The sequence below is a fragment of the Bos javanicus genome, chromosome 21 (assembly GCF_032452875.1).
Source record: "Bos javanicus breed banteng chromosome 21, ARS-OSU_banteng_1.0, whole genome shotgun sequence".
In the NCBI taxonomy this organism is placed as follows: domain Eukaryota; kingdom Metazoa; phylum Chordata; class Mammalia; order Artiodactyla; family Bovidae; genus Bos; species Bos javanicus.
The window spans coordinates 51,325,960-51,351,404 of record NC_083888.1 but is presented as its reverse complement, the minus strand read 5'-3'; the positions used below and the strand labels follow the sequence as shown (position 1 = coordinate 51,351,404).

General features: G+C 37.9%; 1 protein-coding gene across 1 annotated transcript; it reads right to left on the bottom strand.

Annotated features, from left to right (window-relative positions):
- Positions 1-9,823: 9,823 nt before the first annotated feature.
- LOC133234455 (exocyst complex component 6-like) lies at positions 9,824-12,465 on the bottom strand. The gene has a single exon (XM_061394997.1). It carries the CDS (start codon positions 12,422-12,424, stop codon positions 10,013-10,015), a length of 2,412 nt encoding a protein of 803 aa, XP_061250981.1. The 5' UTR covers positions 12,425-12,465; the 3' UTR covers positions 9,824-10,012.
- Positions 12,466-25,445: the final 12,980 nt, after the last annotated feature.

The following is a 25,445-nucleotide window of genomic DNA, read 5'->3' as shown; positions in this document are numbered from 1 at the left end:
TGGAGATGATGCTCTTCCAGTAAGAGAGTCAGGTTCTCAACCTCCCATATTGAGGATGGAAAAGGCAGAAAGGACGAAATTCTATGCTTAAAATGAATGGATTAGACATTCTAGGGAAAAAGAGGCTCAGTGGAAATGACATTATATATAATCAAGGCATATGACTACAAATGTATGTGTGTATGTGCGCGCTCAAGCTCAGTCACATCCAACTCTTTGTAACCTCGTGGATCATAACCTGCCAAGCTTCTCTATCCATGGAATTTTCCAGGCAAGATTAAGGGAACAGGTTGCCATTTCCTATTCCAGGGGATCTTCCTGACCCAGGGATCGAACCTGTATTTCAGGCATGTTCTTTACCACTGCGCCACCTCAGGAGCCCCGTAACTACCAATAATAATAAAAATAACCACTAAAGGTGTTGAGCATTCCCAAAATGCCAACTTGAAAGTCGTTCAGTCGTGTCTGACTCTTTGCAAGGCCATGAGTAACAGAATTCTCCAGGCCAGAGTACTGGAGTGGGTAGCCTTTCCCTTCTCCAGGGATCTTCCCAACCCAGGGATCGAATCCAGGTCTCCCACACTGCAGTCAAATTCTTTTCCAGTTGAGCCACAAGGGAAGTGCTATGCACTTTGCAAAAGAGAATAGCTAATTCCCAGGTGAGAATGGAATCCTAGCCGACTTCCAGCTCTAGTTTCAGTTCTCTTAGTCTGTTTAAGCCACTAGTTTAGAAACCAAGCATGCACATTTACAATGAGAATGAAAAGTGAAGAAACAAACGAATTCTTTTTTCTTCTAAAGAAAGAAGACTCATTTAGCATATTTAACAATAAACTTATACACACACACACATACACACACACACACGGGACCTGAATGACTCTATTTCTCTGGAAATAAAGAGTATTATTCTCATATAAATTTAAAAAATGAGCCCTCTGTGTGAGGTTCTATACTATCTTTTTAAGACAGATGTCAGCATTTAAAATCTCTGGTAGCCAATAGTTTACCTTCGCTAATTCAACCAATGTTTATTGAGTAGCTCTTTACTTTGTGTGTCAACTCCAGTTAAATGTTAAAGTGCTTACAATAAATATTCATGAATTTCATATTTTATACACTAGAAATCTTAGTTATCAAAATATTTAATTGTAGTTTTCATATTAATTTTTTGAAGAATATAATTTTTGAAAGTAAGAATATCTCTGTAATATCACTGCACATGTAATGGAACACTGTTGGCACCAAAAAATTTAAAAAAAAAAGAGAGAGAGAGAGGAAAGCCCTTGTCACATCCTCCCCTAACATTATATACTTTCTTATTTCCAGATTAGTCACCATCCTGACCCGTAATTTCATCATCATAGCAGGGTTTGGCCTATTTTTTAAATATTTAATGGATCATAAGGTATACAGTGTTTTGTTTGTTTTCTTTTAGTGTTAAACTTTAGTGACACCACCCATGTGGTTGTATATAATCTTATTACCACATAATACTCTATAGAAAGCATATTATATAACTTATGTATGTATTTTATCATTAATAGATATTTGGCAAGTTTCCAAGTATTTGAATATTAAAAATTCTTGACTATCATGTTTCTAGAATGTAGTTTCTAGTTCTGTGCCAAAATTCTCAATATTATTTAAGTACATGGCAGACAATACCATTATCTATCACATCTATTTCTATTGTGTTTTTTGCCATTTGGTTTTACTAATGTTTTCTGATCTACTCATATTTAGCTATTTTTATTGAGTGCCAGAAAGGATTTATTTTTACTCACGTCAGGGACTTAGGTTATAGGTAAATGCAGTAAAACAGAAAGTTAATCCTGCAGAAGTTATCACTTATGTGATGATGGCATATTTTATAAATTCTGGTAAATATTACCTTTAAATTGTTATATTTATCATGCTGCTGCTGCTGCTAAGTCGCTTCAGTCGTGTCCGACTCTGTGCGACCCCACAGACAGCAGCCCACCAGGCTCATATAGCTAAATTTGACTTATGTCTATCATTTTATTGTCAACAATGCATCCATTCTTTTATGTTGATTTTTTTCCATTTTCCTTGTTTTTAACAGAGTACTTTCTATTATTTTTTCTCCTTTAGTAATTTACTGATTACACACATAATTTTAGTGATTGTACCAGAAATTATGTCTTTTACTTCCGATAACACTAAGTTAATGAGTTTCCAAAACAATACAAGGACTTTAGAAAGTCCTTAATTTCGTTTATTCCCCTCTGCTTTTCAAGTTATTATTTGGGGATGCTAGTTCTTCATTTTCAACTTAAGCCTTGAAACATCACACATCCACTTACTCTTCTGGGAATTTCTGAATTCCATTATGGAATGAGCAAACTCTTATTCTAAAAAATGAAGGGCACACGAAGGTGACATAGAGCCAATCCCTAGTTTAAAATCAATCAGAGCCCACTCTAGGCAGGATCGTTTGAATCAGAGTTGATGAACATATTAATGAGGGAAATAACTGTTGTTTTAAGCCACTGAAATCTTAAGGTTGCTAGTTAAGCAGTATTATTATTATAGCAATATTGGACTGAGATAGAAATTAATACCAAGGAATAGGTATAGTTGAAAGAAAAAAAATGAAACTAAAATAAGTGGCTATGACTGTAGGGCAAGAGGCAACAGTAAAGAAACTATTTTTACAATTTGTAAAACTGTATGCTATAAGGAAGCTGCTATAGATGGTTGGTATATATAATGATCTCTATTAGGTACTGTCAAATATTTGGCATAACTGTCACACGTGATAACTTGGAAGGCAGAAAAGATACCTAATTAACTTGTTACATGGGGTAAAAGATTTTGAGGCAGAGTGTTGAATATATAAGTTGGCTGTTGCTATCTTCATTTCATAAAGAACTATAAGAAACTGAGGTGAGAAAAAATACACCATCCAGTTTGCAAATGAAATTTAGAAGGAATAGTGCCCAGAGGAAATATACATTGTTTCTCACTAGATCAATGCAATGACAGTTTCAGCTGAGAGAGGAGGGACCTAGGGCTCCATCATGAAAGATGTTTCAGGGTAAACAGGTAAGTGCTAAATTAAGTATGTGGCTATAGACCTCTGTATTAGTACTGTTAAGAAAATGCAAATGTCGCTTATACTATTTTAGCGAAATAAACAGTTTCTAAAATGATAAAGACAGGGACACAATAACAACATACCCCAAATACCCACAAATAAATCTAGAGTGAAAGGCAGCTTGCCAAGAACTGAATATGTGGTTTTGACACATGCAGTTAACTTGAATCTCAAGTTTTGTGTTTTTTTTTTTTTTTTATGGTACTATCTAAAAAAAAATAGGACTTCCCAAGTGGCACTAGAGTGGTAAAGAACCCACCTACCAATTCAGGTTAGACATAAGAGACGTGGCTTCAATCCCTGCATCAGAAAGATTCCCTGGAGGAGGGCAGTCAATCCACTCCAGGATTCTTGCCTGGAGAATTCCATGGACAGAGGCGACTGGTGGGCTACAGTCCATGGGGTCACAAAGAGTTGGACACAACTGAAGCTATTTAGCATCTAAAAAAAGTATATGACACATAAAAAGAGACCTTTGAGACCCCACTTCTTTATAGACAAAGAATATACTGACTTACTGAATGGATGGTTTGGAACTACAGTGTTGGAGAAACTTTAGAGTCCCTTGGACAGCAAGGAGATCAAAACAATCAATCTTAAGGGAGATCAACCTTGAATACACGTTGGAAGGACTGATGCTGAAGCTCCAGTATTTTGGTCATCAGATGCAAACAGCCAACTCATTGGAAAAATCCCTGATGCTGGGAAAGATTGAGGGTAGAAGAGAAGAGGGCGTCAGAGGATGAGATGGCTGGATGGCATCACTGATGCAATGGACATGAACTTAGGTGAACTCCAAGAGATGGTGAGGGACATGGAGGTCTGATGTACTACAATCGGTCAGACACAACTGAACAACTGAACAACAACATACTGACTTTCAGCAAGCTCCAAGACATTTTTCACCATAATATCTTCAGAAGTATACTAGAATGGTGGAAAAGAAAGAACGGATGGAGACAAAAGCTCTGGAAAATCAGTAAACTTCAAAACAACTCAAAGGGAGCATAATAAGTCTATTCTTTAACTCCAGGTTACGGGACCAGGAAATATTTTCCCAGGAAGATTTAAGAATAGTCAGGGTTCAATGACCACTACATGCTTCTCTTTCTTCTCTTTTTTCAACTAAGAGTTAAGTGTGGTCTGTAATCTAAATTGTGTGTTTTTTTTAATTGAATACTCTGAATTATGTATAAGTAATTGTAAGGCCTATGAATATAATTACCTTGTTCCAGAGTAGGTTCATCAGTCCTTCAGTTCAGTTGCTCAGTCATGTCCGAATCTTTGCGACCCCATGAATCGCAGCACGCCAGGCCTTCCTGTCCATCACCAACTCCCAGAGTTCATTCAAACTCACGTCCATCATGTTGGTGATGCCATCCAGCCATCTCATCCTCTGTCGTCCCCTTTTCCTCCGCCCCCAATCCCTCCCAGCATCAGAGTCTTTTCCAAGGAGTCAACTCTTCGCATGAGGTTGCCTAAGTACTGGAGTTTCAGCTTTAGCATCATTCCTTCCAAAGAAATCCCAGGGCTGATCTCCTTCAGAATGGACTGGTTGGATCTCCTTGCAGTCCAAGGGACTCTCAAGAGTCTTCTCCAACACCACAGTTCAGAAGCATCAATTCTTCAGCGCTCAGCCTTCTTCATAGTCCAACTCTCACATCCATACATGACCACTGGAAAAACCAAAGCCTTAACCAGACGGACCTTTGTTGGCAAAGTAATGTCTCTACTTTTCAATATGCTGTCTAGGTTGGTCATAACTTTCCTTCCAAGGAGTAAGCGTCTTTTAATTTCATGGCTGCAGTCACCATCTGCAGTGATTTTGGAGCCCCAAAAATAAAGTCTGACACTGTTTCCACTGTTTCCCCATCTATTTCCCATGAAGTGATTGGGACCAGATGCCATGATCTTAGTTTTCTGAATGTTGAGCTTTAAACCAATTCACTCTCCTCTTTCACTTTCATCAAGAGGCTTTTTAGTTCCTCTTCACTTTCTGCCATAAGGGTGGTGTCATCTGTATATCTGAGGTTATTGATATTTCTCCCGGCAATCTTGATTCCAGCTTGTGCTTCATCCAGTCCAGGGTTTCTCATGATGTACTCTGCATATAAGTTAAATAAGCAGGGTGACAATATACAGACTTGATGTACTCCTTTTTCCTATTAGGTAGGCGTTAAAAATAGGAGCAGACCACCTCAATCTAATCAATAATGAGCTATCTGATAGTTTTTTCAGTCTTAAGTCTCTATCTTTCTTTGGTTTGCTCCCATCCCTCCAGGGAAACAAACCTAAAGCCTGGAGTGTATCATAGGACCTCTCAAATTTTGATTCCCTACCCTCAAGTTTTTGTCTCCACAGTAATGAACACTGTATACAATTCTACTCTCCTCTTCAGCCCCTCTTTACTTGGCTTCTTACACTGATATCCTATGCTGCTTATGGATTCAGCAAATGCTTTGAAGGAAACTGGGTTTCATGATCATTTCTCAACACCTCCCTTCTCTCTGGGATCATGGATTCTCAAGATCCTGGCAGCACTGCCAGTCACCAACTTCAATTTTTGTTTCTCTAGCCTCAGGAGATTGTTAAAAGTGCTGTTCCTTTCTGTCTTCCATAAGTCATCCTCCAGCCCACTTCCAATGATCTGCAGGTACTTGCCCCATGAAACGTCACAGACAGGAAAGTGACAATTCAAAATATCGGCTCAGTTTTCATAAGTTCCCTTCTCTCCATGAGGTTTGTCCATGAAGCTCAGCCCAACTTGGCAGATCTTCGGTGCCCTGAAGCATAACTTTTTTGTATTTTATCAAGCTTTTCTAATTGTTCTCAGTAAGAGCACTGGTCTAATGCAAGTGGCTCTATGAAAAGCAGAGACGATAAAAGTAATACCTTTTGTTTTTATATGTTTACTATTTATAACTTGCTCAATCTCTTCACAGGGAAATTGAACCCTTTAACTAAAAACATATGAAGTAACCATTTATTCTGATATCTAATTAAATGATTTCAGGGAAATACTGCTTTTATTAAAATCAGTGATTTAACAAATCTGGTTAAATCATATTTGAATATTCAAGACTAGTTACCAGATTTCTTTAGCTTTCTTCGGACCCTATTTCTAAGGACGGGCTTGTTATTTACACACAACCAAAGTATGCAATATAAACTGAATTTTAATTTTACCAGATGGTAAATGTTCCCACTCATTTTAAAACATAACTTTGCACACATTTTATTTTCAGCTTAGATATGTGATCAAAAAGCCACTTTAATTGACTCCATTAATATACCAACCTAGATAGCATATTGAAAAACAGAGACATTACTTTGCCAACAAAGGTCCGTCTAGTCAAGGCTATGGTTTTTCCAGTGGTCATGTATGGATGTGAAAGTTAGACTGTGAAGAAAGCTGAGTGCCGAAGAATTGATGCTTTTGAACTATGGTGTTGGAGAAGACTCTTGAGAGTCCCTTGGACTGCAAGGAGATCCAACCAGTCCATTCTGAAGGAGATCAGCCCTGGGATTTCTTTGGAGGGAATGATGCTGAAGTTGAAACTCTGGTACTTTGGCCACCTCATGCAAAGAGTTGACTCACTGGAAAAGACTCTGATGCTGGGAGGGATTGGGGATGGAGGAAAAGGGGACGACAGAGGATGAGATGGCTGCATGGCATCACTGACTCGATGGACGTGGGTCTGAGTGAACTCCAGGAGTTGGTGATGGACAGGGAGGCCTGGCATGCTGCAATTCATGGGGTCGCAAAGAGTCGTACATGACTGAGCGACTGAACTGGATATACTTAAAACTTATACTCTGTGTTCTTGCATGATGTTAAAAGTTTAGAAATATTTTCATATTTTTACCTTAATATTTAAAGAAAGTGGAAATATGTCAAGAGAATATTATACAGCAGTAGATGTCTTTTGTGTTATTTTTTCTCCTGTGGCAAGGAAAATGGTACAAAAGACAGTAATTTCTATTTTTTTCTCAGGAAAATAAGGACTTCCTATCCTATAAAGAACACTGATGGGTAGATTTATTGCATGCGATTCTACATGGTGCTTTTTTGCAGGCAGGGGTTTTTCAGTATTTTGTTTCTTCAGAATTATGTGCATAATAGGATTTCATTACAGAAATTTCCATGCCCATGTTACAAAATACTGTATTATTATGTTAAATTTAAATTTAACTTAATGAGAAACTGCTTTTCTCATTTAACTTCATTTTCAAATCTAATTTATTTTTTTCCTGAATAGGATAAATACAGACTGTTTTTATTAAAAATGGTGAAGTGATTTTTTGTTATTCATCATATCTGGTTTCTGTTTCAATTTTTATTCAAAAGACCTTAGAATAAAAATTTTATAAGCTCAACTTCAGATATCACTTGATTATCTAATTTTGTATTTTATTCACAAGCTATTGTCAAATGTTTTGAAGCTAACATATCTTTGGCTAAAATCAAAAGTGTAAGTAGAATGCTCATGTAATGACTGAAATGACACAATAGTTATTTCTTTGTTACTGAAATTATAGACAGGACATTGACAGTTGATTTTATTTGCACCTTTGACCATTCATACAATGAATGAATAAATCAACCACTGACTACCCACAAGTTGTAAGGGTATTCTAGATCTGAGAATAATGGATATAAAGAAAAATCATATCTTTATAGTGCTCATAATTTCTTACTGAGGAATAGGATTTGAAAAAATTTAACCAGTACTAAACTTATTAATAATTATTTATTGATGCTTACCATTCACATTATTTTATTTAGCTGATCCTTACTTCTAATGTAAGTCTGGAGAAAATACAGCAATATTTCTGAACTTCCAAAAGAAGTTAGTCTAAAATTCATGCATTTTACTCTCCTACTCCTCAGTCGCTTCAGTCGTATCCGACTCTTTGCAACCCTATGGACCATAGCCCGCCAGGTTTCTCAGTCCATGGGGTTCTCCAGGCAAGAATACTGGAGTGGATTGCCATGCCCTCCTCCAGGGGATCTTCCCGACCCAGGGATTGAAACTGCATCTCTTAACTTCTCTCACATTGGCAGGCAGGTTCTTTACCACTGGTGCCACCTGGAAAACCCTATCTGTATGCATTATTCACATTGCAGTTTTATTACTGCAGTGTGTATTATCACACTTCAATGTGTATTATCACATAGTGTGTAAAACAGTGTATATTACACACTATATTAATACATATCATGTATTAATACAGTGTGTATTACACATTGCAATGTGTATCATCACACAGCAGTTTTTTTCACACTGCAGTTTTATTACCACCTTTTTTTGCTCATATGTAAGCAAAGAGATGAGTGTGATTTATGTTCCATTAAAGTCTTATTTGTGGGAGATTATGCAAATATAGGAACTGACCCCTAATCTGCACAATTTACTATTACTTTTAATAGTTGAGCATATCTGCTCAAAGGTTGCAGTTTGGCCATATTGTTGAGGTCACTTTTTCCAAATAATAATCCCTGGACCCTCTTTCTCTCCACAGACACACCAATTTAACAGTACACGGACAAGTTTCCTTTGTGAGAAATTTAGAAACTAGTTGAGAGATTTCTATATCCTAGACAAAACGAAGCCAGTCAAGTCAGAGTTAGTAGGAAAATTCAAAACACCCTTTCTTCATCATCCCTGCCACCAGAGCACAATGTCATACAATGGGAGGAAATATCTGTCTTCCAGCTTCTCCCTGGAGATGGAAAGATTTGAGCTACAGGCCCAAAATTCCAACTTTCTAGGCTGTACAGGGGAGTTGCTTCTGTATTTCCTCTTTTATTGTGCTAATAGGCCCTAATATAGTCTAGATGCCCGGGGATGACAGAGAACATAGATGGTAATTTGATCTAGCTTGCAAGCTGTCACCATAGCCCCTTCCCCTATTCACTGCAGAGTCAGTGAATGAAAAAACGTCAGATCACCTCTTCCTTATTTCAGGGGAAGAATTGGACTATAAACCTAATATTCCTGCATCTCTAGGGGCTGCCCAAGGAGCTGACTTCTATCTTGCCTGACTCCAAGTGCTGGAACTTGGTGTAATCTAGACACCTGGTGGTTGCTAAGAATAAATGCAGTTGTTTGGACTGGCACAAAGTTTGAAGAAGCCCCTGCTACTGCTAAGTCGCTTCAGTCGTGTCCGACTCTGTGCTACCCCATAGATGGCAGCCCACCAGGCTCCACCGTCCCTGGGATTTTCCAGGTAAGAACACTGGAGTGGGTTGCCATTTCCTTCTCCAATGCATGAAAGTGAAAAGTGAAAGTGAAGTCACTCAGTCGTGTCCGACTCTTAGTGACCCCACGGACTGCAGCCCACCAGGCTCCTCCGTCCATGGGATTTTCCAGGCAAGAGTACTGGAGTGGGATGCCATTGCCTTCTCCAGAAGAAGCCCCAGAAGCTCTAAATAGGCCGATTGAGGGAGGGTCTTCTGTACAAGGCCCATTTGTGAAGACTGGGAGAAAAGCCACAGAGTCAATAAAAAGGAAGACACAGGAAAATATGCACCAAGCAGAGAAATAAGATATTTTTCTGGAAACAAACACTAATAAAACATAAATAAATGATTTACCTGACAAAGAAAAATAACTGACAAAATGCTCAATGAATTCAGGAGAACAATGCACGAACAAAGTAAGAATTTCAACAAAAATAAAATATTTAAAAGTACCATATATAAAATAGTATTCATTTAAAAATCCATACAAATGATATTTATAATTCTTGTTTCTAAGCTCTCATCAGTGTCTTTTCCCTATTGTATTTTTTAATTCTGCAAACAATTTTCTGTATCATGACCAGTGCCCGTTAGAGATCAATGTTGAGTCACAGACTTGGTGTCACTGAGTACAAGCGATGTGAAGGCTATGTGTGTTGGGACATACCATTCACCAAACTTCTCAGCTGTTTCACAACTGTCTCTATCAACTTCTGTTTGTCTCGATAATTCTTCCTGAATTGAGCAAATATATTGTTCTTTTTGCTAGTATCCTTCATCTTCTCCAAAAGAGTAAGGGCTGTGTTTGGATTCACCCGAAGGTACTTAGACGCTGGCTGACCATAATCAGCTAGATAAGTAGACCAATCCCAAACCATAAACAGGTCGAGGAGTTGTCTGAGGTCAATAAATGCAAGTTGTAGGGTATCCCCTTGGAATCCTGGCACCGGCTCAGAGCTGGCAAACAATTCACACTGTATGACATCTAGGTTAAACTGCTGAACGGCTCCCATGCTTATCTGTTTTAACTCACTGTCCAGCAGCATCTGCATTAAGGATGTTGACAGATGCTGGCAGGCTGACATGCAAGCAGTCTGGGCAACTTTCCCAGGCAAATGAGTAAACACTTGAAAGATGCTTCTCAAAAAATTAATAAGATCCATTAAATAACCACTAGCTCTTCCATCTGGCTCAGACATTGTCCAGTCATAATCAGCAAGCTGAACAAATTCATCAATTTTTTGATTAAGCTTGGTATATATTTCTCCCTCTGCTGCATGTCGGGCATCCTTAAAAGTAGAAAGTCCATAAAGTCTTGTGGTATGGACAGTTTCTTGAGAAATATTTGTAATGTTAGTTATAAAGTCCTCAAGGTATTTGCAGGCTTGTTCTAGGTGTGTGGTATTTATGATGATTTGCACTAGCTCTGTCAAACCTATATGAGGTTTTTTAATAAGATTCAGTAAACAGCTACTCAAAGTTCTGGTCAGCAGCAGATTTGTAGATTTTCTAAGCATATCATCTATTTCTGTTGAGCTCCGGTGTAGTGACTCTGAAAATTTAAGGCTGGCATAAATAAATTCTTTAACTTGAATATAAATATGAGGCACTGACTGAGACATGGGCAATTTCTTTGGGAAAGGTTGCTTTTCAAGGTCTGGATCTTGAAAGGGAAATTTACTTATGATTGCTCTATATTCTTCTTCACTAACAATAGGGATGGGGCTATAATTATCTTCTTCAAAAATGTCCCTGAAAACTCCAGCCCATTTCTTAAGCAATGTTTCATTGTATTGATCTCTTATTTCAAATAAAAGGTCAAAAAGTCGATTCACTGGAAAACCATAACCCTGTAGAGTATCTGCAAATATTACAATGAGATTCTTCAGCTCCAGAACAAGATCAGGATCGGTGCAATAAGATGAATGAGCTCTAAGGACAGCAATTATCTTTGAGAGGGCCATGTTCCAAAGTTCATCAGTGTATGCCCTGGTTACTAATCCTTGGGTCACATGTAAAATGTGATCTTCCACCACAAAGAACCCTACAATTTGAGTGAAATATCTTCTATAGCCATCAACTGTTTCATGCATATTTGACTGGGGTTGCAATACCAGTCTTGCCTGTTTCTTTCTTTGTTTTCGGTAATAATTTTCAAATGTTTCCTCATCACCCAGAACAGAATAAATATGCAAACATTGGTAAACAGGGGAAAAATCAACAAGATCTTGTACAGTTAAGACCTCCTCTTCATTCTCATCCTCTTCCTCAAATGCATGTTTCAATACAATTTCATTCCTTTCTTCTGGAATTCTATCGTTTATATACATAGTCTTCCCAAATTTTACATTATTTTGCTTCTGCAGAGTAACAGTGAAGATTTTCTGCTGCTGTGCCTGTTTCATTGCTGTTTCACCTATTTTGTCAGAATGTTTTCGAATGCTTTCCAAAAAGTCTTTGAGGTCAGACATGGAGATTTCTTTAATATCTTCACGGAGCTTAGGAAGATTTTCTATCATTAGCTGACAAAACCGGTACTGACTAACCCGGGGAAAATACACATTCTCTAATTGTTCCATAGTCTTTAGAGCTGAATAGTATCTTTTTGTACTCATCTGTTCTTTTAGCTTACTGTACATTTCCAGCACTGGAAGGCATAACTGTAATTTTTCTACTACAGTTGTAATATTCCTCTGCTGAATTCTACATCGAATAATATCTTCTGTTTGGACTATCACCTCCTTTCCAGCATCTTGAAATCTTCGGTTGGTATCAGTAACTTGCACCTTAAGTTTCTCTGCATCAGTCCTTACTTTAAGGAGTTCTGTTATAGCATCTACAAAACCCTGATGATGAAAATTACACATCTTTTCAATTTCCTTGTCATGATTACGGATACAAGCATCTAACTTTTCCATAAACTTCTTGTGTGCATTTGGTTGGTCATCATACACAGACCGGAGGGTGGGCCCCACGCAGGCGGTGTCTGTGCCCTGGATCTCCTGCAAGATCCGCTCGTGCTCTGGGACGGTGCCCGGACCTTCGCCGATCTCCGCCATCTTGGCTGGAAGCTGAGGAGCCGGCGAGGCGCGGCGCCGCGCAGACCTGAATTATAAATATGAATTATAAATATCATTTATAAATATAAATTATAAATATCATTTGTATGGATTTTTAAATGAATACTATTTTATATATGGAAAATGTGACATTAATTTTTTTCACTTCTAGGGAAAAAAGGCAAAACTGTAATATATAAATCAGGTCAAAAATTGTACATGAAACTGATTGTGTAAATACATTAGAAGAACTTATGCCTCTATAGGTGTTTTTTCTATTTAGACTTCAGTGATTGTTCTGGTTAGTATCTGGTTTTGGAATGCAATCATGTATGACATTTCCCTGACATTTTCTGACTTGTAGCTTGAATTTTCACCTCACTAGTATTTAAGTAGACTAAATTGTCTAATTCTGCTGATTCTGAGGGAGGAAATAGACAAATATTTAAAGGAACCTGAAATCGAACTTAATTTAACCCAATAAGAATGTGAATTACTTGTTCTACTTGGGTGTTTAATTTAATCTGAATATGAAGAAAAGGTATTTGGATTTTCTGAAGATGCAATGTTGTTTCTGTTCAGCAGGGTTAATATTTCTAACTATATTGTTTGTAGCTGACCCCATTTATTTGGTTTGGTTTGGTTCAAGTTAGGAGGACAGAAGCTAAGTGGGGCTAACCACTTCAGGTGCCACTTGTGCTAGGAGAGACATACTCCTGCATATACAAGTTACCACAGGGGTCGGGTTACTTTCTTCAAGGCGCAGACCTCAGTGCTGGATCCTTATTGCAGAAACAAGCCAAACCAAAATGAACTCTGGAAAACCTAAAACGAATGTACATTTTACTCTGTGTAAATTACTGTGGTCCAAATGGTAATATCAATCTGATCCTTACTTTGTCTTCATTGTATTTATGCTGAATAATCCTTTTGCATTTTCAGAATTTATGCCTGTAAGAAACTTATATTTGACTCTGTAAAATAAGTGTAAAGAATTATATGTGCATTTCTTGATTTTGTGATTAAATATTAAAAAGGTTGAGCAAGTTGCTGAAAAAAAAAAATAAATAAAAGTACCAAACAGAAATCCTAAAACTAAGTAATACAACAATGAAATAAAAAATTCATTATAGAGGTTAAACAACGGACTAGATCAAGCAAAAACAAGGATCAGTGAACTTGAATACCAATTAATGGAAATTAGTCAGTCAGAGGAACAAAAAGATAAGAGAATTAAAGAGTGAATAAAGCTTAAGGGACTTATGAGATACCAGTAAGTAAACAAAGTATGCATAATTAATCCCAAAAGGAGAAGAGGAAGAGGCAGAAATATTATTTAAAATAATAATGTCTCAAATTTCCTAAATATGAAGAGGAAAATGAACATTTTACATCCAGAAAGCCAAACAGATTTCAAACAAAATGAATCCAAAGAAATCCATATCAAGGTATGTTATAATTAAATTGTCAAAAGACAAAGGCAAAAGTAGTTCTATAAGAAACAAGAGAAAAGTGAATTGTTATGTATGAGGAAACTCCCAGTAAGACTATCAGCAATTTTCAGCAGAAACCTTGCAGGCTGATGTATTCAAAGTACCAAAAGGAAAAATAAAACCTACCAACCAAGAATACCGGACAAACCTGTTATTAAAAAAAAAAAAAAAAAAGGAGAGATAAAGACTTTGTTGGGTTTCCCTGGTGGCTCCCTGCTAAAGCTATGGGTTTGATCCCTGGAGAAGGAACTGGCAACCCAATCCAGTATTATTGCCCGAGAAATCCCAAGGATAAGGAGCCTGCAGGGCTCACAGTCCGTGGGGTCACAAAGAGTTGGGTGTGACTACGTGACTAAAACAATAGCAACAAAATATTTCCTTAGATGAACAAAAGCTGAGGGAGTATGCTGATGCTAGACTGGATTTATGATAAGCACTAAAGGAAGTTCTTCAAATTTAAGTAAAAAGAGGCAAAACAGCAATAGAAAAGCATATGAACGTATAAAATTTGCAGATAAAGTTAATACATAAATAAATACAAAATATTATTGACCCTTGAAGAGCATGGGTTTGAATCACACCGATTCACTTATACATGAATTTTTTTTTTTCCAGTAAATACATATAGTACTACTTAATCCATTGTTAGTTGAATCTGTGGCTGTGGAACTGCAGATATGGAGGGCCAACTATGGGACTCAAGCATCCACAGATTTGGGTATTTGTCACAGGTCTTAGAATCAATCACCTATAGATACTGAGTGATGACTGTATTGTAAATACTGAAATGGTGGAGGGAAAATCACTCAATTCTAGTATAAAAGTTAAAAGACAAAAAATTAAAATTATAGAAGTATGGTAATAATACATGTTAAATATATATATATATATATATATATATTATATATATATATAAATTATAATATCAAAGACATGAAGGGGGATAAGTAACAGTATGGACTTCTTATATGCTACTGATATAAGTTGTTACAGTTTAAAACACACTATGATAACTACATTCTGCTGCTGCTGCTAAGTCTCTTCAGTCGTGTCCGACTCTGTGTGACCCCATAAACGGCAGCCCACCAGGCTCCCTGATCCCTGGGATTCTCCAGGCAAGAACACTGGAGTGGGTTGCCTTTTTCTTCTCCAATGCATGAAAGTGATTCTAGCAAGCCCTATAATAACTTAAGAGAAATTACATGTAAAAATACACAAAAGAATAATAGGAAAGAATAAAAGCATATATATATATATAAGCAATAAAATACAAAGGAGAATATAAAGAGAAAAGAACTACAAGATAGAAGAGAATTAACAATCTGGCAATAGTAAAATCTTCTCTATCAATAATTCCTTTATATAAAAGTGGATCAACTTCCTCAAAAGACAAAGATATTACCAATAAAAAACTATAGGCCAATATCCCTGATAAACATAGCTGCAAAAATCCTCAACCAAAGTATATTAAATAGCACACAAAAAGGATAGCACACACAAAGGATCACACACCATGACCAAGTGGGGATTTACCTCTGGGATTCATGTATAGTATGGTATATGAAAATTCAATTACTTTGTTATATCACATTTACAAAACAGAGGATAAAAATCACATGATCATCTCAACAGTTACAGAAAAAACATTTGATACAACTCAGGCTTTTGTGACAGAACTCAAACACACTAGGAATATAAAGCCATATATAACTAGGCCACAGCTAATATCATCTTCAATGATTAAAAACTAAAAGATCAGAAACTAGGCAAGGATACCCATTCTTGACACTTTCATTCAATATCATGCCGGAAATTTTAGTCAGAGAAATTAGGCAAGACGATATACTGAATGGCATTCAAATCAGAAAGAGAGAAGTAAAATTATCACTATTTGAAGATGACATGAACTAATACGTAAAAAATCCTAAACATTTTGCAAGAAAAATTTAGAACTAATAAGCTCATTAAAGTTGTAGGATTCAAAATCAATTTATAAAAATCATCTTTCTATATAGTAACAGTTGACCATCTGGAAAGGAAGCTAAGAAAATAATCCCAATTTCAATATCATCAGTAACTATACAATGCTTGGAAACAAACTTAACTGAGAAGGTGAACTTGTACTCTGGAAAAACACACACACACACACACACACACGCACACACGCACACTGACAAAAGAAATTACAGACTCAAAGAAATGAAGACATTCTACATTCATAGATTGGAAAACTTAATAGTGTTAAAATGTCCATACCAACCAAGTCAATCTACAAATTCAATAAAATCCTGCTCTATAACTTAATGGTATTTTTTCTGAAATAGAAAAAAAAATAAAGTATATATAAATCACAAAAGGCCACATTAGACAAAACAATTTTGGAAAAGAAAAACAAAGCTGAAGGTGTAACACTTCCTGACATCAAAATATGTTACAAAGTTAGAGTAATTAAAACAGTATGGTAATGGTATAAAGATAGACAGAGACAAATGGAACACAATAGGGAACACAGAAATAAACCCACGGGATCTTCCACAAGGGTTCCAAGAGTAAAAATGATAGCTACAGAGTCTGTTTAACAAATGTTGTTGAGAAAACTGGATATCTATGTGCAAAAAAAAGATTCATCACTTAGGCTATACAAAAAAATAAACTCAAAATGGATTGAAGAATTAAATATAATACCTCAAACTGTAAAACACTAGAAGAAATCATAGAAGAAAATCTTCATGCCATTTGTCTTGGCTACGATTTCTTGGAAATGAAACCAAAATCATGGGCAAAAGCTGCAAAACTGGACAAGTGGGGCTACATCAAACTAAAAATCTCCTGCACAAAACAGAAACAATTGAGTACAAAAGCAATCTATGGAGTATGAGAAAATACCTACCAACCATATTTCTGATAGTTAATGTCTAAAATAAGCAAGTGACCTCTACAAGTCAATACATAAAAAGAAATATTCTAATTAAAATGGGGCATAGGACTTTAATAGACACTTTTCCAAAGAATAGAGGCAAATAGCCAAAATACATAGGAACATATGTTCAACATCACTAATTATCAGGGAACTGCAAATCAAAACCAACCACAATGAGATATCATCTTATACTGGTTAGGATGACTACTGTTTTTAAAAACATAACCACACAAAAGGTAACAAGTGTTGTCAAGCTTGTGGGAATTTTGGAATTATATGTATGGTTGGTGGGAATGCAAAATGGGGTAGCTGCTATAAAAAACACTATAAAGATTTCCCTCAAAATAATCATAATCTATGTAACTCAGCAATTCCACTTCTGAGTATTTATCCAAAAGAACTGAAATCTAGATCTTGAAAAAATTATTTTTATTCCCATGTTCATGCAGCATTTTTCAATATAGTAAAAATGTAGAATGGATGTCAATGGATATGTGAATGAATAAAGAAAATATGGTATATGTATACAAGAGCATCCAAAGTCACTCACTGCAGATGGCAACTACAGCCATGAAATTAAAAGATACTTGCTCCTTAGAAGAAAAGTTAAGACCAACCTAGACAGCTTATTAAAAAGCAGAGACATTACTTTGCTGAAAATGGTGTATCTAGTCAAAGCTATGTTTTTTTCCCATAGTCATGTATGGATATAAGAGTTGGACTATAAAGAAAGCTGAGCACTGAACAATTGATGCTTTTGAACTGTGGTGTTGGACAAGATTATTGAGAGTCCCTTGGACAGCAGGGAGATCCAACCAGTCCATCCTAAAGGAAATCAGTCCTGAATGTTCATTGGAAAGACTGATTCTGAAGCTGAAATTTCAACACTTTGGCCACCTGATGTGAAGAACTGATTCATTTGAAAAGACCCTGATGCTAGGAAAGATTGAAGGGAGAGGAGAAGGGGATGACAGAGGATGAGATGGTTGGATGGCATCACCAACTCAAAGGACATGAGTTTGAGTAAACTCTGGGAGTTAATAATGGACAGGGAGGTCTGGTGTGCTGCTGTCCATGGGGTCGCAAAGAGTCAGACACGACTGAGTGAACTGAATACCAGAGCATATTATTCAGCTTAAATAAAGGATATCATGATGCATCTGATATCATAATGTTCTGGAAGTTTATCCATCTTAACTAGAATAAGACAGAGACAAGAATAAATACTGCATGATTCAACTTACATGAAGTATCTAAAAGAGTCGAACTCAAAGCTAATGAATTCCATATGATAATATATTTTAAGACTATTAAGGAGGTCAAATTGCAGGCTTAAAAAATTTCTGTCAGAAAAGAAGTTGTTTTCATCCCCAATATCTACTAATTTCAAAAGTTCTTCTTTATTGTCAATAGTGGTTTGAGACACATGCCTTAATTTGGAGTGTATAAAATATGATTAAAGTTAGTTACATAGAACTCTTGAACCCTTAGTTCAGAAATATCAAACAAGTAAGAAATTAGGAAGATTTTTATGGAGAAAGGAAAACATGGACCTTTTTATTTCTATATTTCCCATCTGGATTTTTTTTTTTGTATATTGAAATTATGACTATTTTCTTTCCTAGAAAATAATCCTCTATAAAAATTCTAAGACAAGATTACAAGAAAATCCAAATGAATCTTTCAGATTATAATATTACAAGAGACAAGTACCTATAAATAATTCATATTAAACTACATATAATAAACAAGAAATATTTGGTTTCTCTTTTTACCAGTAAAACTTATGCTGTATCTTAAATTGTCTTCTTCGAAAAGATTACTTTTCAAAACCTCAAAACTCTAGTATCTTGTTATTTAAAAAGTTGAGCTATAACTAATATTTGTACCAGACAAATATACAAAAAAATTGATATTTGTAGAGGACTGAGTTGGAGGAAAATTTACATTAAATTTTATATGAGTGGTTTTCTGCTGTGAAATGATGAGGTATTTTTTTATAAAATAGCAGTTCATCTCTAGGACTTGCCTTTTATAAAATATAAAGACATAGCACATGAAAATTTAAAATAGTAATCATAATTTAAATATAACCATAAAAATCCGCAATCTATGTATTTTATGGTTCAGACTTTGTAACAGCATTGAGTACATTCACATAGTTGAAATACATTGATCTGAAATTAATCACTACCCTTTTCAGAACATAGAACTGTATTCCATGGAGACAGAGCAGTTAGAAATACTTCCTCCATCATTACTTGTATGAAATCGAACTGCCATGGAGGGAGTGATTGTTCAATACATACATTTGTTGGGGAAGTGGTTTTAAAAGAAATGATCCCAGGACCAATATACAGAGAATTTGACTGAATGCCTAGCTGTACTTTAGGGTTATTTTTTAATTTGTCTGAATATATATAGTTCCATTTGAGTACAATTCCTGATTTTGATTAATAGTACTATCACACATTTTAATATACAAGCCATACATCTAAATCTCAATTCTAATTTTCCATATTCTGTACAACCGCTCACTCATAAAATCTACTATGGCCATTGACTTAGTGCAAGTACCTGTTCTGGTGCATTTTTTGTTGCATGCATTTTGATATGTATGCATGCACGTGTGTGTATGTACACACATTTGTTTGTGCACATGTGAAGAATTTTGTGAAGGGATATGTGAAGAGTGCTCCTTATAATTGAACATAAGCTCTGGGGTAGGCTGAACAATGGCCCCCAAAGATATCTAGATCCTAGTCCCTGAAACCTGTGTTACCTTACATGGTAAAATGGATTTTGCAAACATGATTAGTTTAAGAATTTTGAGATGGGAAAATGCTTAGAATATCTGGGAATACCCTACATGTAAAGTGTCCCTATAAGAAAATGGCAGTGGAGGATTTAACATAGAGCTGGAGAATGTGATATGAGCAGATTAGAGTGATGCACTTTGAAGACAGAGGAAGAGAACACAAACCAAGCAATACAGGCAGCCACTAAAATCTTTAAAATGCAAGGAAATGAAGCATCCTTACAAACACCCCAGAAGGTGTCAACACCTTGATTTTGGCCCAGTGAAACTGGTATTGGACTTCTGACACCCAGAACTGTAGTATAAAACATTTATGTTGTTTTAACACTAAATAGGAGGGCTTCCCTGGTAGCTCAGTGATAAAGACTCTGCCTACCCATGCAGGAGACACAGGTTTAATCTCTGGTCTGGGAAAAACCCACAGGCCCAGGAAAAACTAAGCCTACATGCAACCCCTACTGAGCCTGTGCTCTGCAGTCCAGGAGCATCAACTACTGAGACCATGTGCCACAGCTATTGAGCATGTGCCATGGAACCCATGCTCTGCAAAAAAAAAAAAAAAAAAAAGGGGAGAGAGAAGCCACTGCAATGAGAAGCATCGCAACTAGAGAGTAGCCCCTGCTCTCTGCAAATAGAGAAAAGCAGGAGCAGCAGCAAAGACCCAGCTCAGCCAAAAATAAATAAATAAAAGTAAAAAAAAAAAAAGACACTAAATTTGATACTTTATTACAGTATATGTGTTACTAGTAATATATTACAGCAGCAATACCAAAACAATACAGATTTCTTGTCTTAACTCTTAATTTAGGATCACTCTAAAAATGCAAATCTACCATTTCATGGCTCCCAATTACCAAACAGGGAAAACATACAAGGTTCATCAAGATGTAATTTCATTCTGTGTCTTTAATCTCATCCCTGTGGTCTCTTACCACCTAAAAACACCAAATTTTGCAGGAGTCGAAGGTTTTGCATACTTTCTGAAGTCTCTTGACAAACTTTTTTCTCTCCCATAACACTGATTACATATATTTAATATAGTAATAATCATATGGCCTTATCATTATTTGCTTTCAACTGGTATAAAACTATAAACTGAAGGTTCCCACAAACTTATATCAATATCTAAATAAGGTTACATAAGTGTTTTCAAAGTAAATACTAAATTTGTAGTTCTGTCTGTTAACTATATTATAGGTTTTATTTGGTCATTTCTTTTATTATGTCAATTATGGACTGAGGTTACTTATATGAATGGTAGAACTCTCCCCCTCAATATTACAACAATCTTCCACTAATAATTCTATAGTTTAAAATAAACCGTAAACATCCCAGAAATTCATCAGCAGATATTTGCAAATTAAAGGCCAAAATTAAAATACATTTTAGGTCTTTGAACTTTCAGGACCTCAACTCTTTCTGCAGGGCATCTTCACCTCAAATGTTGCAGATTCTGCAATCACTGCTGAGGTTTGACTGCCTTCTTAGAGACCTTAGTGAACGGAGTCTCTGTTAAGCTATAGTTTCTCAGTATTTGTATTGTAATGAATGGTTGGCAATCCTCTTTGTAGTATGAAGTAGCCTTTCCCTACTCAGTAGATCCGCGGCTGCCACCGGCGCGCTAAGCGCAGGCCACTGCGACCGGTGCACTAAGCGCGGCCGAGGAGCTACCCCACGTCCGAGGTCAGGGGCAGAAGCCCGGAGGACCCCATACCCGAAGGGCCGCGGCCAAGAGTTACCCCACATCCGAGGTCAGGGGTAGCGGCCGAGAGTGCCAGACTGCAATGGCGCAGGAACGGCCAAGAGGAGCTACCCCGCTTCCGAGGTCAGAGGGGGCTGCCGAGAGGAGATACCCAGCATCCGAGGTCAGGGGTGGCAACGAGGAGTTACCCCGCGTCCGAGATCAGGGTCAGCAGCCAGGAGGAGCTACCCCACGCCCCTAAGCCCGAGATCAGGGGTGGCAGACGGGAGGAGCAACCCCACGCCTGAGGCCAGGGGCAGTGGCCGGGAGGACCAACCCCACATCCAAGAAGCCGTGGCTGCGAGGGCGCAGGAGGGCCTAGAGGAGCTATCCCATGTTGAAGGTCAGGAAGGGTGGCGGTGAGGAGATACCCCTCGTCCAAGGTAAGGAGCAATGACTGTGCTTTGCTGGAGCAGCCGTGAAGAGACACCCCACGCCCAAGGTAAGAGAAACCCAAGTAAGATGGTAGGTGTTGCAAGAGGGCATCAGAGGGCAGACACACTGAAACCATATTCACAGAAAACTAGTCAATCTAATCACACTAGGACCACTGCTGCTGCTGCTGCTAAGTCGCATCAGTCGTGTCCGACTCTGTGCGACCCCATAGATGGCAGCCCAACAGGCTCCTCTGTCCCTGGGATTCTCCAGGCAAGAATACTGGAGTGGGTTGCCATTTCCTTCTCCAATGCATGAAAGTGAAAGTGAAGTCGCTCAGTCGTGTCCGACTCTTAGCAACCCAATGGACTGTAGCCCACCAGGCTCCCCCATCCATGGGATTCTCCAGGCAAGAGTACTGGAGTGGGTGCCATTGCCTTCTCCAACTAGGACGATAGCCTTGTCTAACTCAATGAAACTAAGCCATGCCTGTGGGGCAACCCAAGATGGGTGGGTCATGGTGGAGAGATCTGACAGAATGTGGTCCAATGGAGAAGGAAATGGCAAACCACTTCAATATTCTTACCTTGAGAACCCCATGAACAGTATGAAAAGGCAAAATGATAGGATAGTGAAAGAGGAACTCCCCAGGTCAGTAGGTGCCCAATATGCTACTGGAGATCAGTGGAGAAATAATTCCAGAAAGAATGAAGGGATAGAGCCAAAGCAAAAACAATACCCAGCTGTGGATGTGACTGGTGATAGAAGCAAGGTCCGATGCTGTAAAGAGCAATATTGCATAGGAACCTGGAATGTCAGGTCCATGAATCAAGGCAAATTGGAAGTGGTCAAACAAGAGATGGCAACAGTGAATGTTGACATTCTAGGAATCAGTGAACTGAAATGGACTGGAATGGGTGAATTTAACTCAGATGACCATTATATCTACTACTGCGGGCAGGAATCCCCCAGAAGAAATGGAGTGGCCATCATGGTCAACAAAAGAGTCTGAAATGCAGTACTTGGATGCAATCTCAAAAACAACAGAATGATCTCTGTTCGTTTCCAAGGCAAACCATTCAATATCACAGTAATCCAAGTCTATGCCCCAACCAGTAACACTGAAGAAGCTGAAGTTGAATGGTTCTATGAAGACCTACAAGACCTTTTAGAACTAACACCCAAAAAAGATGTCCTTTTCATTATAAGGGACTGGAATGCAAAAGTAGGAAGTCAAGAAAAACCTGGGGTAACAGGCAAATTTGGCCTTGGAATATGGAATGAAGCAGGGCAAAGACTAATAGAGTTTTGCCAAGAAAATGCACTGGTCATAACAAACACCCTCTTTCAACAACACAAGAGAAGACTCTATACATGGACATCACCAGATGATCAACACCGAAATCAAACTGATTATATTCTTTGCAGCCAAAGATGGAGAAGCTCTATACAGTCAGCAAAAACAAGACCAGGAGCTGACTGTGGCTCAGATCATGAACTCCTTATTGCCAAATTCAGACTTAAATTTGAAGAAAGTAGGGAAAACCACTAGACCATTCAGGTATGATCTAAATCAAATCCCTTATGATTATACAGTGGAAATGAGAAATAGATTTAATGGCCTACATCTGATAAATAGAGTGCCTGATGAACTATGGAATGAGGTTCATGACATTGTACAGGAGACAGGGATCAAGACCATCCCCATGGAAAAGAAATGGAAAAAAGCAAAATGGCTGTCTGGGGAGGTCTTACAAATAGCTGTGAAAAGAAGAGAAGTGAAAAGCAAAGGAGAAAAGGAAAGATATAAACATCTGAATGCAGAGTTCCAAAGAATAGCTAGAAGAGACAAGAAAGCCTTCTTCAGCGATCAATGCAAAGAAATAGAGGAAAACAACAGAATGGGAAAGACTAGAGATCTCTTCAAGAAAATCAGAGGTACCAAAGGAACATTTCATGCAAAGATGGGCTCGATAAAGGACAGAAATGGTATAGACCTAACAGAAGCAGAAGATATTAAGAAGAGGTGGCAAGAATACACAGAAGAACTGTACATAAAAGGTCTTCACGACCCAGATAATCACGATGGTGTGATCACTGACCTAGAGCCAGACATCCTGGAATGTGAAGTCAAGTGGACCTTAGAAAGCATCACTACGAACAAAGCTAGTGGAGGTGATAGAATTCCAGTTGAGCTATTTCAAATCCTGAAAGATGATGCTGTGAAAGTGCTGCACTCAATATGCCAGCAAATCTGGAAAACTCAGCAGTGGCCATAGGACTGGAAAAGGTCAGTTTTCATTCCAATCCCAAAGAAAGGCAATACCAAAGAATGCTCAAACTACTGCACAATTGCACTCATATCTACGCTAGTAAAGTAATGCTCAAAATTCTCCAAGCCAGGCTTCAGCAATATGCGAACTGTGAAATTCCTGATGTTCAAGCTGGTTTTAGAAAAGGGAGAGGAACAAGAGATCAAAATGCCAACATCTGCTGGATCATGGAAAAAGCAAGAGAGTTCCAGAAAAGCATCTATTTCTGCTTTATTGACTTTGCCAAAGCCTTTGACTGTGTGGATCACAATAAACTGTGGAAAATTCTGAAAGTGATGGGAATACCAGGCCACCTGATCTGCCTCTTGAGAAATTTGTATGCAGGTCAGGAAGCAACAGTTAGAACTGGACATGGAACAACAGACTGGTTCCAAATAGGAAAAGGAGTACGTCAAGGCTGTATATTGTCACCCTGTTTATTTAATTTATATGCAGAGTACATCATGAGAAACGCTGGACTGGAAGAAACACAAGCTGGAATCAAGATTGCCAGGAGAAATATCAATAACCTCAGATATTCAGATGATACCACCCTTATGGCAGAAAGTGAAGAGGAACTAAAAAGCCTCTTGATGAAAGTGAAAGTGGAGAGTGAAAAAGTTGGCTTAAAGCTCAACATTCAGAAAATGAAGATCATGGCATCCGGTCCCACCACTTCATGGGAAATAGATGGGGAAACAGTGGAAACAGTGTCAGACTTTATTTTTTGGGGCTCCAAAATCACTGCAGATGGTGACTGCAGCCATGAAATTAAAAGTCGCTTACTCCTTGGAAGGAAAGTTATGACCAACCTAGATAGCATATTGTAAAGCAGGGACATTATTTTGCCAACAAAGGTTCATCTAGTCAAGGCTATGGTTTTTCCTGTGGTCATGTATGGATGTGAGAGTTGGACTGTGAAGAAGGCTGAGTGCTGAAGAATTGATGCTTTTGAACTGTGGTGTTGGAGAAGACTCTTGAGAGTCCCTTGGACTGCAAGGAGATCCAACCAGTCCATTCCCAAGGAGATCAACCCTGGGATTTCTTTGGAAGAAATGATGCTAAAGCTGAAACTCCAGTACTTTGGCCACCTCATGCGAAGAGTTGACTCACTGGAAAAGGCCCTGATGCTGGGAGGGATTGGGGGCAGGAGGAGAAGGGGACGAGAGAGGATGAGATGGCTGGATGGCATCACTGACTTGATGGACGTGAGTCTCAGTGAACTCCGGGAGTTGGTGATGGACAGGGAGGCCTGGCATGCTGCAATACATGGGGTGGCAAAGAGTCGGACATGACTGAGTAACTGATCTGATCTGACCTGACTCAGTAGATCCCACAGGAGAGCTGCTTGCTCTTTAAGTA